General features: G+C 40.8%; 1 protein-coding gene and 1 pseudogene across 3 annotated transcripts in view; both read left to right on the top strand.

The window, feature by feature from the left end:
• The first annotated feature begins 1,983 nt into the window (after positions 1 to 1,983).
• On the top strand, positions 1,984 to 4,350 carry LOC121537314 (annotated as a pseudogene).
• Positions 4,351 to 7,693: 3,343 nt separating this feature from the next.
• Positions 7,694 to 17,817, top strand: part of LOC121538633 (OTU domain-containing protein 5-A) — a 122,603-nt gene continuing 112,479 nt past the window's right edge. For all 3 annotated transcript variants that reach the window (XM_041846817.1, XM_041846816.1, XM_041846815.1), the window contains exon 1: positions 7,694 to 8,476. In XM_041846817.1, coding sequence (XP_041702751.1) covers positions 7,922 to 8,476 — 555 coding nt within the window. In that variant the 5' untranslated portion in view covers positions 7,694 to 7,921. The remainder of the gene's footprint in view (positions 8,477 to 17,817) is intronic.

Here is a 17,817-nt window from a genome sequence, read left to right as displayed (position 1 = left end):
TGAGGGAAATAAGTATTTGACCCCCTCTGAATCAGAAAGATTTCTGGCTCCCACGCGTCTTTTATACAGGTAACGAGCTGAGATTAGGAGCACACTCTTAAAGGGAGTGCTCCTAATCTCAGCTTGTTACCTGTATAAAAGACACTTGTCCACAGAAGCAATCAATCAATCAGATTCCAAACTCTCCACCATGGCCAAGACCAAAGAGCTCTCCAAGGATGTCAGGGACAAGGTTGTAGACCTACACAAGGCTGGAATGGGCTACAAGACCATCGCCAAGCAGCTTGGTGAGAAGGTGACAACAGTTGGTGTGATTATTCGGCCCAGAACTACTATCAGCCCAGAACTACACGGGAGGATCTTGTCAATGATCTCAAGGCAGCTGGGACCATAGTCACCAAGATAACAATTGGTAACACACTACGCCGTGAATTACTGAAATCCTGCAGCGCCCGCAAGGTCCCACTGCTCAAGAAAGCACATATACAGGGCCGTCTGAAGTTTGCCAATGAACATCTGAATGATTCAGAGGAGAACTGGGTGAAAGTGTTGTGGTCAGATGAGACTAAAATCGATTTCTTTGGCATCAACTCAACTCGCCATGTTTGGAGGAGGAGGAATGCTGCCTATGACCTCAAGAACACCATCCCCACCGTCAAACATGGAGGTGGAAACTTTATGCTTTGGAGGTGTTTTTCTGCTAAGGGGACAGGACAACTTCACCACATCAAAGGGACGATAGACGGGGCCATGTACCGTCAAATCTTGAAGTCTTCAAAAAGCACATTAAGGTCCTGGAGTGGCCTAGCCAGTCTCCAGACCTTAATCCCATAGAAAATCTGTGGAGGGAGCTGAAGGTTTGAGTTGCCAAACGTCAGCCTCGAAACCTTAATGACTTGGAGAAGATCTGCAAAGAGGAGTGGAACAAAATCCCTCCTGAGATGTGTGCAAACCTGGTGGCCAACTACAAGAAACATCTGACCTCTGTGATTGCCAACAAGGGTTTTGCCACCAAGTACTAAGTCATGTTTTGCAGAGGGGTCAAATACGTATTTCCCTCATTAAAATGCAAATCAATTTATAACATTTTTGACATGCGTTTTTCTGGATTATTTTATAGTTATTCTGTCTCTCACTGTTAAAATAAACCTACCATTAAAATTATAGACTGATCATGCTTTATCAGTGGGCAAACTTACAAAATCAGCAGGGGATCAAATACTTTTTTCCTTCACTGTATGTGACAAATAAAATGTGATTTGATTTGAACTCTCTGACACCCCAGGTAACTCAAGCTAGCAATAAAACCAGTTTTATATATATTGTATTGTAATTTTCACTGTACTATGTATTAGACTTAGATATTGTGTGTATGTACTGATATGTAGGCTTTAAATATCCTTTTAAATGTATGTATTTCAGTCCTTGACTAATAATGTTCTGTACTATATATTATGTCATGTTTCATGTGGACCCCTTGGAAGAGTAGCTGATGCTTTTGCAGTGGCTAATGGGGATCCTAATAAATACCAATACCAATAACAATGTTGGCCTAAGAGTTGTGCAAGATTGGTAGAATCTTATTTAAAATGATTCACAGCTGTAATGGCTGCCAAAGGTGCTTCCACCAAGTATTAACTCTGGGGTGTGAAGACATACGCAATCAATACATCCTCCTTTTTTTTTATTTTAGTAATTTGGAAAATGTTCTATAATTTTTCTATAATTTATCTTTTTACTTTGAAAATCCAATTAAATCCCTTTCATGATTGTATTCTAAGGCAGCAAAATGTGAAGACTGTGCAAGAGGTATGTAGACTTTCACTAGTGACTGTAATTACCATGTCAAATGCATTAATATGCATTATGTTTTTGTATTTTTCTTTTTACAAGACTAGATGACCAAAGCTCCATCCTGCTAGTAGAGGAAGTAAGTGTTTTGGCCGTCACAGGGTTACCAAGGTTACCTTATTCTACTGCACCATGGGAGGATCTAGGATCTGTGCTCCATTGATGACTGTCTTTCTGATGGTGACCTCATGTCAACGTTCGGAAGCTTGTTCTCTCTGCCCAGCGCAGTGTGTATGTGAAACACGTCCATGGTACACTCCTCAATCTGTATACCATCAGGCGAAGACGGTGGACTGCAATGAGCTCCACCTTAGTGGGGTCCCGTGGAAAATTTCAGGTGACACTCAGGTGCTTCTCCTCCAGAGTAACAACATATCCTCTGTGTCTGTGGAGCTCGAGAGTCTAATCAACCTCACTGAGCTGGACCTCTCCCAAAACCACTTTATTATAATAATAATAATAATATGCCATTTAGCAGACGCTTTTATCCAAAGCGACGTACAAGTCATGCGTGCATACATTTTTGTGTATGGGTGGTCCCGGGGATTGATCTCACTACCTTGGTGTTACAAGCGCCGTGCTCTACCAGCTGAGCTACAGAGGACCACTTCACGCAGATCCAAGACATTGGACTGCATAACATGCCTGTCACACCCTGGCTCTGGGACTCATTATGTTGAGCCAGGGTGTGTTCATTCTATGTGTTCTGTTTCTATGTTGGGTGTTCTAGTTCGTCATTTTCTATGTTTGACTGAGTGACTCCCAATCAGAGGCAACAAGTGTCAGCTGTTTGCTGGTTGTCTCTGATTGGGAGCCATATTTAACTGTCTGTGTTTCACTTTGGGTTTGTGGGTTTTTGTTCCGTGTTCGGTCATTGTCACCGTGGACTTCACGAGTCGTGTTTTGTTTTGAAACTTTAACTAATTAAAGTCATGTTTGTTTCTCACGCTGCGCCTTGGTCTACTCATTACTACGACGATCGTGACAATGCCCCAGCTTGTCACTCTCTACCTTGAGGAAAACCAGGAACTGCAAGATTACTGTCTGAAAGATCTTGACAGTTTGGAAGAGCTTTACATCAACCACAACCAAATCTCCTCCATTGGGCCTAAAGCCTTCTCCAGTCCGAGAAACCTCCTGAGGCTCCATCTCAACTCCAACAAACTGGTGGCCATAGACAGCCACTGGTTTGAGTCTCACCTAACCTGGAGATCCTCATGATAGGGGAGAACCTATCCTGTGGTTACAGGATATGCACTTCTACTCCTTGTCAAAGTTGCACAGTCTGATGCTGGCTGGCATGGACCTCAGGGAGATCCCCGCAGGAGCCTTCCAGGGGTTGGGGTACCTGGAGAGTTTGTCCTTTGATAACAAGCTAACAGCAGTCCCCAAAGATGCCCTATGGGTCCTACCAAATCTGAAGTTTTTAAACCTCAACAAGAATCCCATTGCCTGTGTGCAGGAGGGAGACTTCCATGCCTTCCCCATCTGGAGGAGTTGAGTCTCAACAACATGGAGGAACTGGTTGCCATTAAGAGGGCGGCGTTCTCCAACCTCCCAGAGATGGAAAAACTGGAAATGTATAATAACCCCCATTTAGCTTACATTGATCATGCAGCTTTCATTGACATGGGCGGCCTGTACACATTATTAGTCCACAACAACGACATCAGCCTCTTGTCACATGAGGTTTTATCCTCTTTCCCCAGCCTGGATGAAGTGAGCCTCCACAGCAATCCCCTCAGGTGTGACTGCCTCTCTAACTGGGGCCCAGTCCTGGTGAACCAGTCCACCTTCAAGCTGCTGGAGTCCCAGATCACCCTCTGTGCCTCTTCTCCCCATATAGTTGGCCATGCCCTCCAGGAAGTGGTCACCACCAGCTGGGATGTTGTCAACAACACCTGCATCCCTCACATCTCCGTCCACACATTCCCCCCTCTGCTCAATGTCACTGCTGGCAACCCCTGACTCTGGAGTGTTGGGCTGTTGCCAACAGGAGACAAGGTGACCTCTGAGGCTGTCTCGGCAGTTATGGTGGATGGCAGGAACACAAAGAAACACAGACTGCAGGAACAGGGGGCTCTGGAGATCCACATGCGTGGCTTGGAACACAGAGGGGGCAGACACAAACAGTATGTCAGTGTATTTGGAGAAAATATACTGGCACGGTGGCAGGCAGAATGTAGGGGGAACACGGTGAAGACCACAGGTCCTGGCTAAGATCATCCACTCCCAACCCACCAACGTGGCAACTGTCATGGGCTCCATATTTGCTATCTGCATCATGGCCCTGCTGGTCTTCTACATGGGCAGGTAGACATTATGAAGCAGAAATCCTGCCACCACTCCCTGAAGAAATAGATGCAGTATGCCTCCTACATCCCCCTAAACGAGCTCTATCCTCCCCTGATCAACCTGTAGGAGAATGAGACTGAGAAAGGGGGTCCAGTAGATCCCCAGAACTCTCAGATAGACACCTCAAAGACTAACATGTGGTAATGAAGGTCAAAGTACATAGATGGAAAAAATATGTAATTGTGAAAACATACTGTATTTTTAGACTGCAGATCTCTAGCTGAAGCACACTTAGTTGTCCTGTTGAATAATGATCCAATTGTAATGCAGTTATGTTACATAAGGAAATATGCAGAGTGGGCCAGGTTTGAAGTGTCCACAGCCAAACACACCTCCACAGTAGTACATTGTAACATCAAGCATGTAATATACCTAATTGTTTATATAATTAACTTTCTAGATGATGTTTCATTAAATATGAACAGAAACCATAACAATTTTTTGCAAGAGTGCTTAGGTCAAGACCTGTTCACTGCTGCTTACTAATTCCAAATCACTGCTTAGGATTTCTTGCATGTCTACCTGCATGTTCTTCCTGTGCTCTGAGTATTTAATCAGGCACCCCTTCTCTCCTTTCACTACTAAAAATATGCAGGTGTATACGCTGACAACAAACATGTTTCTTCTACTTGGGGTCATATCCTGTTGTTCTTTCTTCTTTAGAGGGTTACTCATAACAGAACTTACCCTATTTCATAGCTTTAACAGCCCATGAATATAAAATAAGGAAATAAATGCAATGATAGATGTCTGGCATTGCATGTATTATGCATTTGTTACTGTAAGATTACACATGAAGAAAAAAACTGCATTTGAATGTATGTTTATTTATTAATTTGCTCATTTGTTCAATATCTATTTAGTTTCTCATTTTATTTTAGAATTGAAAGAGTTGCATTATAGTAAGCCTATGCATGAATATTAACCTCATGTTTTTTAAACTTGTTCATTATAAGACCTAGATCATGATGAAGTCATGCAGAGTTTAACCCTTTTTGAGATTCACTGCATGGACAGTTAAGTGTCAATGACACCATGCATTTTCCTTCACACACAATGCAACATTTAATGCTATCTACTGTATATTATGGTGGGTAATTACGGCATACACGTTATATATTTATTTTCTTTAGAAATACATTTCTAGAATATAGCAATTTAAGGTCACACGGTATGGCCAGTTACTGCATAAGATTGCACTATTTTTGTTTGAATGTTTTTTTAAACGTATTAAACCATGTCATACAGTACAAGTGAACCTATTTAAAATTTAATATGTATTCAAAATCCAATGCACTTAGTTGTTGGACTATGCACATCCAAATATCTTCCCTGTACCAAAATATTTCAAACAAGAATCGACAGCTTGAGCATTAAATATCTGGAAAACGTTTTCAGGTAATACTGGTTTTTAACTCAAAGATGAAACACAAGATTTTAACACATTACATGGTTTTGCATTAGATGTAAGAAACTGCGTATTTATTTTATAACCTGATGAAACATCTCAACATGTTATTTATGTGTTTACATATTTGTTTATTTCATGATTGATTATGAATATGATACATATGAATCACAAATCAGTTTTAAATGAATATATTGAGCTATTCAAAATCATAAAGCCAAGAAAATAAAATTTCAGACACATTCTTTGTGTGTATAGTTACATAACAAAGAGGCTGAAAATATATTTGATCTATCAAAATGCTGTAGCAATAGACTGAATCACTAAATGAAATGTTATGGACTAAAACGTGCTCTCTAGTGGCATCAGTTCATGAAAAAAAGTACAGTGCAATATTTCAAATGCTGAAGCATATCATTTTATTAAACTTGACATATATTATAAAGCATTTTGTTATATTTGAATTAAACCATTACTATTTCTCAACACTTTAGACATATTGGTCTGTGATCAATAGTTAATGGAAGGTCACTTTCTGAAGAAATGTATTTCTTGACGTGAAAAAAATCAGTATCCCATTTATTTTTTATTTCCTGTATTAATTGTTCTATTGTTGGACAAATAATGGTACACTCTTTTATTGTAATATGAAAGAGAAAACATTTCAAGGCTTAGTAAATTGAGAGCTTGGGACTATAAGGTTCTATCTGCATTTTTGTCAAAATTGAGTTATTGACATTGCCTTGTTCTGTTCAATGTCCTCTACCTATATACAGTAGTACTTATGTTAAGTTCAAAAGAATACAATATAAAAATGGCAGACACCATTCAAACCAATGACGGGTTCGGAACTTTAAAGCCAATTATCTCAGAATCATATTTTTGCAGATAGAACCCATATAGTCCCAAACTCTCGAAATGCACATTTTATAAAGCTGCAACACAAGAATGATGTGTATATGCTACCTGTGGAGATGAGATAAGAAGAGAGAAGACCAAGCGATTCTTTGTAATTGTGGATATGATAAAATAGCAAGTAACTCTACCTCAATAAACACTATATTTCATATTTTTTCAGAGTGAAATTATTAATAAATTGTGAAGGTAAGGCAGGGCCGCATAATAACCATTTGATTATTTTAGGAACTACAGGTCCTTTGTCAATGTTCTAAATGTTCTTTCCACAATGAATAGCATAAAGAATTTGTGGTCCTCTGTAGCTCAGCTGGTAGAGCACGGCGCTTGTAACGCCAAGGTAGTGGGTTCGATCCCCGGGACCACCCATACACAAAAAATTTATGCACGCATGATTGTAAGTCGCTTTGGATAAAAGCGTCTGCTAAATGGCATATTATTATATTATAAGAAAATGTGCATAACATTATGTGTGAGGTAGGCCTATAGAATATAATTACTTTATTTATCCAGAAAGAACTTAAGTTGATATGAGATGTGATGACCCAGCTCATCCATTCTGTAAGCCTAACATAGGAAATATAGCCTATGCACGTTCGTTAACATGATCAAGAAGAGTATATACAGTAAGGTTTGTGCATTGGGACTTGGAGCATATCTAAACATCTTTGCAAAAAGTTTTTTTACACATACATTTACATTTTAGTAATTTAGCAGACGCTCTTATCCAGAGCGACTTACAGTTAGTGAATACATATTTTTTTTTTTTATACTGGGTTAGCTAGACCTACTATTTCAGCGGTGAATACTGACGCAATTGACTAGATCCCATGGGGCCCCTATGCCCAATCACTCAAATAAAGTAGTATGCTTTATGAATGAAAATCAAATAACAATTATGTCTGTCCAATAATCATAAAGGGAAACATTTACTGTGGTCTCTTGCAGGACAAAAAAACACTTACTCAATTATACCTGGATCAATAAAGAAAACAAATTAAATTAATATTTCTATTTTACATAGCTAATTCTTTGTTCTCATCAAAGGGCGATTTTATGGTTGCTAGGCAGAAAGACCATTGAGGACGGAAAGCGTCCAACGTGAAAAAAGCTGTCGTAATGGGGAAGTGACGTTCCTGTGTCGTCAGGTCTGTGTTGATTTTTTGTGGGGGACTGGAGAGCTTGGAGGACGGGAAGAGGGAGAAGGTTTGTTTTTGTTCGCGTATCCCCAGAAAACAAAGCCAATAACAGATTATATTGATATATTTTGTCACGTACGTGTTTAAGGTCGAATATTGCACAAAAACGGACGTCCCAAACGGCAAAGTAGGCGTACTACATTCTGGAAAGGAAGAATCGTCACCCCTTTTACCCCCTCCCTAACAGACAACCATGACGATTCTTCCAAAAAAGAAGCCAAACGCCAGTGTCGGTGTTTCGGACCACCCGGACGAAACTGACAGAAGAAGTGGCTCTGACACACATCAACATCCTCACGGAGGTCGTACAGGTACAAGACCAAGGGCCTCGCCGCCGCCATGGTCGTATCAAGCCGCGCCACCTTCGGCAAGGGAAGATAGACGGAACGAGGCTAGCTCTCGGCCGCAGCAGGCCTCTCCTCCTCCCGTGGGTTCAGGCTCTCCTGTTGGACCTGGGGATGGGAATGGGACTGGAGGAATACAATGCGTTGCTGGGACACGCGGAGAACTGTCAGGCAGCGTTGGCTGTGGTGGAGGAATTGGAAGTTGCTGTTCGGGGCCTGGTCTGAGTAAAAGGCGACGACAAGCAACCTGCTCTGGTGTGGCTGGTGGTGGAACACCCGGCGGAGGTGGAGGTGGCGGCGGAGGTCCCAGTGCTGATTCGGAGGAAGGTGCAGGTTACAACAGTGAAGATGAGTACGAGAATGCTTCGAGACTGCAGTCTGAGGACCCAGCCACAGTGGAGCAGGTAAACCTTTGTAAAATGTAGCCTCTTTTAGAATCCTAGAGTGAAAGACTCCTCTCTAACAAGTAGGCTCAGCATGCCTGAACATCCCTTTACAAGTCAGAATGTAATTACGAGTCGTCATTATTTATATTTTTCAGGTGAGTAGCAAAGGTTTCCACCAGCTTCTATAGCCACAGTCAGATTCCACATCCACAAAGTCAGATTCCACATCCACAAAGTCAGGTTCCACATCCACAAAGTCAGATTCCACAGCCACGAAGTAAAAAAGGAACATTTTGTTCTTAATTTAAAGGTTCCACAAACAGAAAGTAAAACATTAGCATTTTGTTCTTAATTTAAGGTTAGGGTTATGCATAAGTTTAGCGGTGTGGTTAAGGTGTTTAAAATGTTAAGATTAATTTGATTTTTTTTATAAATGGGCGGGGTTTATCCATAATTATGACTTTGTGTCTGTGGAAGCTAGTGATGACCAGTAGCAAACGGTTCAAAGACAAAATGTTCTCCCACATGATTTGACCCACATGTATCACCATATATGGTCCATGAAAATATAGTTTTTTAAGCAAAAGAAAGCAATACCAGCAGCACATACAGTACCAGTCAAGTTTGGACACACCTACTCATTCCAGGGTTTTTCTTTATTTTTACTATTTTCTACATTGTAGAATAATACTGAAGACATCAAAACTATGAAATAACAGATATGGAATCATGTAGTAACCAAAAAAGTATTAAACAAATCAAAATATATTTTATATTTGAGATTCTTCAAAGTAGGCACCCTTTGCCTTGATGACAGCTTTGCACACTCTTGGCATTCTCTCAACCAGCTTCACCTATTTTGATTTGTTGAACACTTTTTTTGGTTACTACATGATTCCATATCTGTTATTTCATAGTTTTGATGTCTTCAATATTATTCTACAATGTAGAAAATAGTAAAAATAAAGAAAAACCCTGGAATGAGTAGGTGTGTCCAAACTTGACTGGTACTGTATGTGCTGCTGGTATTGCTTTCTTTTGCTTAAAAAACAATATTTTCATGGACAATATATGGTGATACATGTGGGTCAAATCATGTGGGAGAACATTTAGTCTTTGAACCGTTTGCTACTGGTCGTCACTAGCTTCCATGCTACAATGTAGAAAATAGTAAAAATAAAGAAAAACCCTGGAATGAGTAGATGTGTCCAAACTTTTGACTGGTACTGTAGCTTTTTGTTTTAAATGGGTATTCCAGAAATTACCAGTTTGGGAGTAGTGGGTAAAGGTACTTGTGTTGAATGTCACTAGTTCTTTGCTTTCTCCACCCAGGTCTCTGTTAACCATAAACAGGATTCAATGTTTCTGGGGCCTCATTTATCAATCATGCGTAGTCAAAAATCTGTGCTTTAACCATGCATGGGATCATTTCCACGCGAAATGTGAGATTTATCAATATGAACGTTTGCTTGAGAGTAGGGCTGACCCCATTTAGTCGACTGGTCGATTGTTTGGTCGATACGCATATTGGTCGACTGAGATTTCTTTAGTCGAGCAGTAGTATCAGTCTATCAGTCTAAGACGTGCTACTGAAATGGTATATGGTTATATTATGTAAGAACCATGGTGCAATACAAATAAAAATACTATTATTATATATCAAATGTGCATTCTCCCATGTTGGAGAGTGGTCGATGTCCGCAGTTCTGAAACACATCAGTGCGCTGTTGAGTTGGCTACTTTTCTTAGACCATGATGCTATGTGCTTAATAGCAAAGTTAACCAGCATATTGGTTTTGAGAACAATGTGGCAGAGGCAACAGCGTAGTTAGGAGATGAGAAATCAGCCCTTGCCTTAATTGTCGAAGAAAAGTGAGGATTTGTATTTGTATTTTTATTTATTATGGATCCCCGTTAGCTGCTGCCAAGGCAGCAGCTACTCTTCCTGGGGTCCAGCAAAATTAAGGCAGTTCATACAATTTTTAAAACATTACAATACATTCACAGATTTCACAACACACTGTGTGCCCTCAGGCCCCTACTCATTTACATTTACATCATTAAGCAGATGCTCTTATCCAGAGCGACTTAAAAATTGGTGCATTCAACTTATGATAGCCAGTGGGACAACCACTTTTTTTTTATGTGGGGGGTAGAAGGATTACTTTATACTATTCCAGGTATTCCTTAAAGAGGTAGGGTTTCAAGTGTCTCCGGAAGGTGGTCAGTGACTCCGCTGTCCTGGCGTCATGGGGGAGCTTGTTCCACCATTGGGGTGCCAGAGCAGCAAATGGCTTTGACTGGGTTGAGCGGGAACTGTGCTTCCGTAGAGGTAGGGGTGCTAGCAGGCCAGAGGTGGATGAATGTAGTGCCCTCGTTTGGATATAGGGTCTGATCAGAGCCTGAAGGTAAGGAGGTGCCGTTCCCCTCACAGCTCTGTAGGCAAGCACCATGGTCTTGTAGTAGATGCGAGTGTCAATTGGAAGCCAGTGGAGTGTGCGGAGGAGCGGGGTGACATGAGAGAACTTGGGAAGGTCGAACACTAGACGGGCTGCAACATTCAGGATAAGTCCACCACTGCCACATATCTACAGTACAAAATCCATGTGTATGTGTGTGTACAGTGCGTATGTTATTGTGTGTATGTGTGTGTATGCATGTGTTTGTGCCTATGTTTGTGTTGCTTCACAGTCCCCCGCTGTTCCATCAGGTGTTTTTTATGTTGTTTTTTTTCAAAATAAAATGAAATTACTACTTGCATCATTTACTTGATGTGGAATAGAGTTCCTTGTAGTCATGGCTCTATGTAGTACTGTGCGCCTCCCATAGTCTGTTCTGAATTTGGGGACTGTGAAGAGACTTCTGGTGGCATGTCTTCTGGGGTATGCATGGGTGTCCGAGCTGTGCACCAGTAGTTCAAACAGACAGCTCGCTGCATTCAACATGTCAATACCTCTCATAAATACAAGTAGTGATGAAGTCAATCTCTCCTCCACTTTGAGCAAGCAGAGATTAACATGCGTATTATTAATATTAGCTCTCTGTGTACATCCAAGGGCCAGTTCTGAGCCAATTGCAATTTTCCTAAGTCCTTTTTTGTGGCACCTGACCACACGACTGAACAGTAGTCCAGGTGTGACAACTAGGGCCTGTAGGACCTGCCTTGTTGATCGTGCTGTTAAGAAGGTAGAGCAGCGTTTTGACCATGACAGTTTACAATCCAGGGTTACTCCAAGCAATTTAGTCATCTCAACTTGCTAAATTTCCACATTATTTATTACAAGAGTTAGTTGAGGTTTAGGGTTTAGTGAATGATTTGTCCCAAATACAATGCTTTTAGATTTATAAATATTTAGGACTAATTTACTCCTTGCCACCCACTCTGAAACTAACTGCAACTCTTTGTTAAGTGTTGAAGTCATTTCAGTCGCTGTAGTAGCTGACATGTATAGTGTTGAGCCATCCGCATACATAGACACACTGGCTTTACTCAAAGCCAGGCATGTCATTAGTAAAGATAGAGGAAGCCCCAACTTAATTAAGTCTATAATCAATAGCCTAAGTGTTACATGTGCCTGGCTTTGTAAATCATCCATATATAGCTACAGAAATAAGAAGGATCCTGCGTCTGTTGCCTGCTTGAGTGTTTGTTTAATAGCCTACTGATTCCGTGAGCACGAAGCCTCACGAAACCACATGTCGGATAAACAATTTCACAAATTCGGCAGTTTTTAATCTTTGCTATGCTGTGAAAAAGGCTTTACACTTTTTTTTTCGTTAGAACAGCCTCAGGTATTATTTATAATTTATTTAGTGTTGTTTACCAATTTGTCAGAAATTATATTTATTATAATAATAACCCTCCCTTTTGCTTGATCTCCTTCTTATTGTTATTATTACTATTATTATTATTATTATTATTATGATCTTTATAATAATAATAAGTAATTTCATTATCATTAATAGGCTTAGTTTAGCAGCCTTGTATCACCACCATTGAGCTGGAGGCCTAAGAGCGCATCCGGTTTGTCTTAATACCATAACTATATTTCAATACTTACAGTTGAAGTCGGAAGTTTACATACACCATAGCCAAATACATTTAAACTCAGTTTTTCACAATTCCTGACATTTATTCCTAGCAAAAATTCCCTGTCTTAGGTCAGTTAGGATCACCACTTTATTTTAAGAATGTGAAATGTTAGAATAATAGTAGAGAGAATGATTTATTTCAGCTTTTATTTCTTTCATCACATTCCCAGTGGGTCAGAAGTTTACATACTGTGAGGGGAAAAAAAGTATTTGATCCCCTGCTGATTTTGTACGTTTGCCCACTGACAAAGAAATGATCAGTCTATAATTTTAATGGTAGGTTTATATGAACAGTGAGAGACAGAATAACAACCAAAAAATCCAGAAAAACACATTAAAAAATGTTATTAAATTGATTTGCATTTTAATGAGGGAAATAAGTATTTGACCCCCTCTCAATCAGAAAGATTTCTGGCTCCCAGGTGTCTTTTATACAGGTAACGAGCTGAGATTAGGAGCACACTCTTTAAGGGAGTGCTCCTAATCTCAGTTTGTTACCTGTATAAAAGACACCTGTCCACAGAAGCAATCAATCAGTCAGATTCCAAACTCTCCACCATGGCCAAGACCAAAGAGCTCTCCTAGGATGTCAGGGACAAGATTGTAGACCTACACAAGGCTGGAATGGGCTACAAGACCATCGCCAAGCAGCTTGGTGAGAAGGTGACAACAGTTGGTGCGATTATTCGCAAATGGAAGAAACGCAAAAGAACTGTCATTCTCCCTCGGCCTGGGGCTCCATGCAAGATCTGCCCTCGTGGAGTTGCAATGATCATGAGAACGGTGAGGAATCAGCCCAGAACTCCACGGAAGGATCTTGTCAATGATCTCAAGGCAGCTGGGACCATAGTCACCAAGAAAACAACTGGTAACACACTACGCCGTGAAGGACTGAAATTCTGCAGCGCCCGCTAGGTCCCCCTGCTCAAGAAAGCACATATACAGGGCCGTCTGAAGTTTGCCAATGAACATCTGAATGATTCAGAGGAGAACTGGGTGAAAGTGTTGTGGTCAGATGAGACCAAAATTGAGCTCTTTGGCATCATCTCAACTCGCCGTATTTGGAGGAGGAGGAGGAATGCTGCCTATGACTCCAAGAACACCATCCCCACCGTCAAACATGGAGGTGGAAACATTATGCTTTGGGGGTGTTCTGCTAAGGGGACAGGACAACTTCACCGCATCAAAGGGATGATGGACGTGGCCAGGGTGAGAACCTCCTTCCCTCAGCCAGGGCATTGAAAATGGATAGTGGATGGGTATTCCAGCATGACAATGACCAAAAACACATGGCCAAGACAACAAAGGAGTGGCTCAAGAAGAAGTAGATTAAGGTCCTGGAGTGGCCTAGCCAGTCTCCAGACCTTAATCCCATAGAAAATCTGTGGAGGGAGCTGAAGGTTCAAGTTGCCAAACGTGAGCCTCGAAACCTTAATGACTTGGAGAAGATCTGCAAAGAGGAGTGGAACAAAATCCCTCCTGAGATGTGTGCAAACCTGGTGGCCAACATCAAGAAATGTCTGTCATGTTTTGCAGAGGGGTTAAATACTTACTTCCCTCATTAAAATGCTAATATATTTATAACATTTCTTACATGCGTTTTTCTGGATTTTTTTGTTATTCTGTCTCTCACTGTTCAAATAAACCTACCATTAAAATTATAGACTGATCATGTCTTTGTCAGTGGGCAAAGGTACAAAATCAGCAGGGGATCAAATACTTTTTTCCCTCACTGTACACTCAATTAGTATTTGATAGCATTGCCTTTAAATTGTTTAACTTTGGTCAAACGTTTCGGGTACCACAATAAGTTGGGTGGATTTTTGCCCATTCCTCCTGACCGAGCTGGTATAACTGAGTCAGGTTTGTAGGCCTCCTTGCTCGCACACGCTTTTTCAGTTCTGCCCACACATTTTCTATAGGATTGAGGTCAAAGCTTTGTGATGGCCACTCCAATACCTTGACTTTGTTGTCCTTAAGCCATTTTGTGACAACGTTGGAAGTATGCTTGGGGTCATTGTCCATTTGGAAGACCCATTTACGACCAAGCTTTAACTTCCTGACTGATGTCTTGAGATGTTGCTTCAATATATCCACATAATTTTTCTTCCTCATGATGCCATCTATTTTGTGAAGTGCACCAGTCCCTCCTGCAGCAAAGCACTTGTACAGCATGATGCTGCCACCCCCGTGCTTCACGGTTGGGATGGTGTTCTTCGGCTTGCAAGCGTTCCCCTTTTTTCTCCAAACATAACGATGGTCATTATGGCCAAACAGTCCTATTTTTGTTTCATCAGACTTGAGGACATTTCTCCCAAAAGTATGATCTATGTCCCCATGTGCAGTTACAAACCGTAGTCTGGCTATTTTATGAAGGTTTTGGAGTAGTGGCTTCTTCTTTGCTGAGCGGCCTTTCAGGTTATGTCGATATAGGACTCGTTTTACTGTGGATATAGATACTTTTGTACCATTTTCCTCCAGCATCTTTACAAGGTCTTTTGCTGCTGTTCTGGGATTGAGTTGCACTTTTCGCACCAAAGTACGTTCATCTCTAGGAGACAGAAAGCGTCTCCTTCCTGAGAGGTATGACGGCTGCTTGGTCCCATGGTGTTTATACTTGCGTACTATTGTTTGTACAGATGAACGTGGTACCTTCAGGCGTTTGGAAATTGCTCCCAAGGATGAACCAGACTTATGGAGGTCTACAAGCTTTTTTCTGAGGTCTTGGCTGATTTCTTTTGATTTTCCCATGATGTCAAGCAAAGAGGCACTGAGTTTGAAGGTAGGCCTTGAAATACAGTGGGGAAAAAAAGTATTTAGTCAGCCACCAATTGTGCAAGTTCTCCCACTTAAAAAGATGAGAGAGGCCTGTAATTTTCATCATAGGTACACATCAACTATGACAGACAAATTGAGAAAAAAAATTCCAGAAAATCCCATTGTATGATTTTTAATGAATTTATTTGCAAATTATGGTGGAAAATAAGTATTTGGTCACCTACAAACAAGCAAGATTTCTGGCTCTCACAGACCTGTAACTTCTTCTTTAAGAGGCTCCTCTGTCCTCCACTCGTTACCTGTATTAATGGCACCTGTTTGAACTTGTTATCAGTATAAAAGACACCTGTCCACAACCTCAAACAGTCACACTCCAAATTTCACAATGGCCAAGACCAAAGAGCTGTCAAAGGACACCAGAAACTAAATTGTAGACCTGCACCAGGCTGGGAAGACTGAATCTGCAATAGGTAAGCAGCTTGGTTTGAAGAAATCAACTGTGGGAGCAATTATTAGGAAATGGAAGACATACAAGACCACTGATAATCTCCCTCGATCTGGGGCTCCACGCAAGATCTCACCCCGTGGGGTCAAAATGATCACAAGAACGGTGAGCAAAAATCCCAGAACCACACGGGGGGACCTAGTGAATGACCTGCAGAGAGCTGGGACCAAAGTAACAAAGCCAACCATCAGTAACACACTACGCCGCCAGGGACTCAAATCCTGCAATGCGAGACGTGTCCCCCCTGCTTAAGCCAGTACATGTCCAGGCCCGTCTGAAGTGCATTTGGATGATCCAGAAGAGGATTGGGAGAATGTCATATGGTCAGATGAAACCAAAATATAACTTTTTGGTAAAAACTCAACTCGTCATGTTTGGAGGACAAAGAATGCTGAGTTGCATCCAAAGAACACCATACCTACTGTGAAGCATGGGGTTGGAAACATCATGCTTTGGGGGCTGTTTTTCTGCAAAGGGACCAGGACGACTGATCCGTGTAAAGGAAAGAATGAATGGGGCCATGTATCGTGAGATTTTGAGTGAAACCCTCCTTCCATCAGCAAGGGCATTGAAGATGAAACGTGGCTGGGTCTTTCAGCATGACAATGATCCCAAACACACCGCCCGGGCAACGAAGGAGTGGCTTCGTAAGAAGCATTTCAAGGTCCTGGAGTGGCCTAGCCAGTCTCCAGATCTCAACCCCATAGAAAATCTTTGGAGGGAGTTGAAAGTCTGTGTTGCCCAGCGACAGCCCCAAAACATCACTGCTCTAGAGGAGATCTGCATGGAGGAATGGGCCAAAATACCAGCAACGGTGTGTGAAAACCTTGTGAAGACTTACAGAAAACGTTTGACCTGTGTCATTGCCAACAAACGGTATATAACAAAGTATTGAGAAACTTTTGTTATTGACCAAATACTTATTTTCCACCATCATATGCCAATAAATTCATAAAAAATCCTACAATGTGATTTTCTGGATTTTTTTTTCTCATTTTGTCTGTCATAGTTGACGTGTACCTATGATGAAAATTACAGGCCTCTCTCATCTTTTTAAGTGGGAGAACTTGCACAATTGGTGGCTGACTAAATACTTTTTTTCCCCACTGTACATCCACAGGTACACCTCCAATTGACTCAAATTATGTAAATTAGCCTATCAGTAGCTTCTAAAGCCATGACATCATTTTCTGGAATTTTCCAAGCTGTTTAATGGCACAGTCAACTTCTGACCCACTGGAATTGTGATACAGTGAATTATAAGTGAAATAATCTGTCTGTAAACAATTGTTGGAAAAATTACTTGTGTCATGCACAAAGTAGATGTCCTAACTGACTTGCCAAAACTATAGTTTGTTAACAAGAAATGTGTGGTTGAAAAACGGGTTTTAATGACTCCAACGTAAGTGTATGTAAACTTCCGACTTCAACTGTACGTACATTTCCATTTGTTTTTGTGATTAAACAATAAATAAATGCTTTTGCTTTGTCATTATGGGGTATTATGTGTAGATTGATGAGGGGAAAAAACAATTTAATCAATTTTAGAATAAGGTTGTAATTTATCAAAATGTGGAAAAAGTCAAGGGGTCTGAATATTTTCCGAATGCACTGTGTGTATATATATATATATATATATTATGCTGACCACATTTAGTCGTCTGGTCGATTATTTGGTCGATAGGCTGTTGGTTGACCGAGATTCTTTTAGTCAAACAGTGGCAAATATATATTTTTTAAATTATGCCACTAATCCATTGTGGAGGCCGTTATTTCCCATAAATGACTAAAATGTAATAATTTCTAATCTATAATGTTTGTTTGGTTACGGTAGTTGCTGTTAATGCATTCAATATATTCTTATTACAGTCTTACCGTTGTCATTGTAGGAGTGAACACGTTGTTTGCAGAGCACACAACCTAGGCTACACTTGTGAAGAAAAAAAAGTGTTGGTTTATTTAATTCCATTTTTGAGTTATGAAA

Source organism: Coregonus clupeaformis, chromosome 24 (genome assembly GCF_020615455.1).
Source record: "Coregonus clupeaformis isolate EN_2021a chromosome 24, ASM2061545v1, whole genome shotgun sequence".
In the NCBI taxonomy this organism is placed as follows: Eukaryota; Metazoa; Chordata; class Actinopteri; order Salmoniformes; family Salmonidae; genus Coregonus; species Coregonus clupeaformis.
Note: the sequence above shows the minus strand (reverse complement) of the source record. Positions and strands in the feature narration are given on the sequence as shown.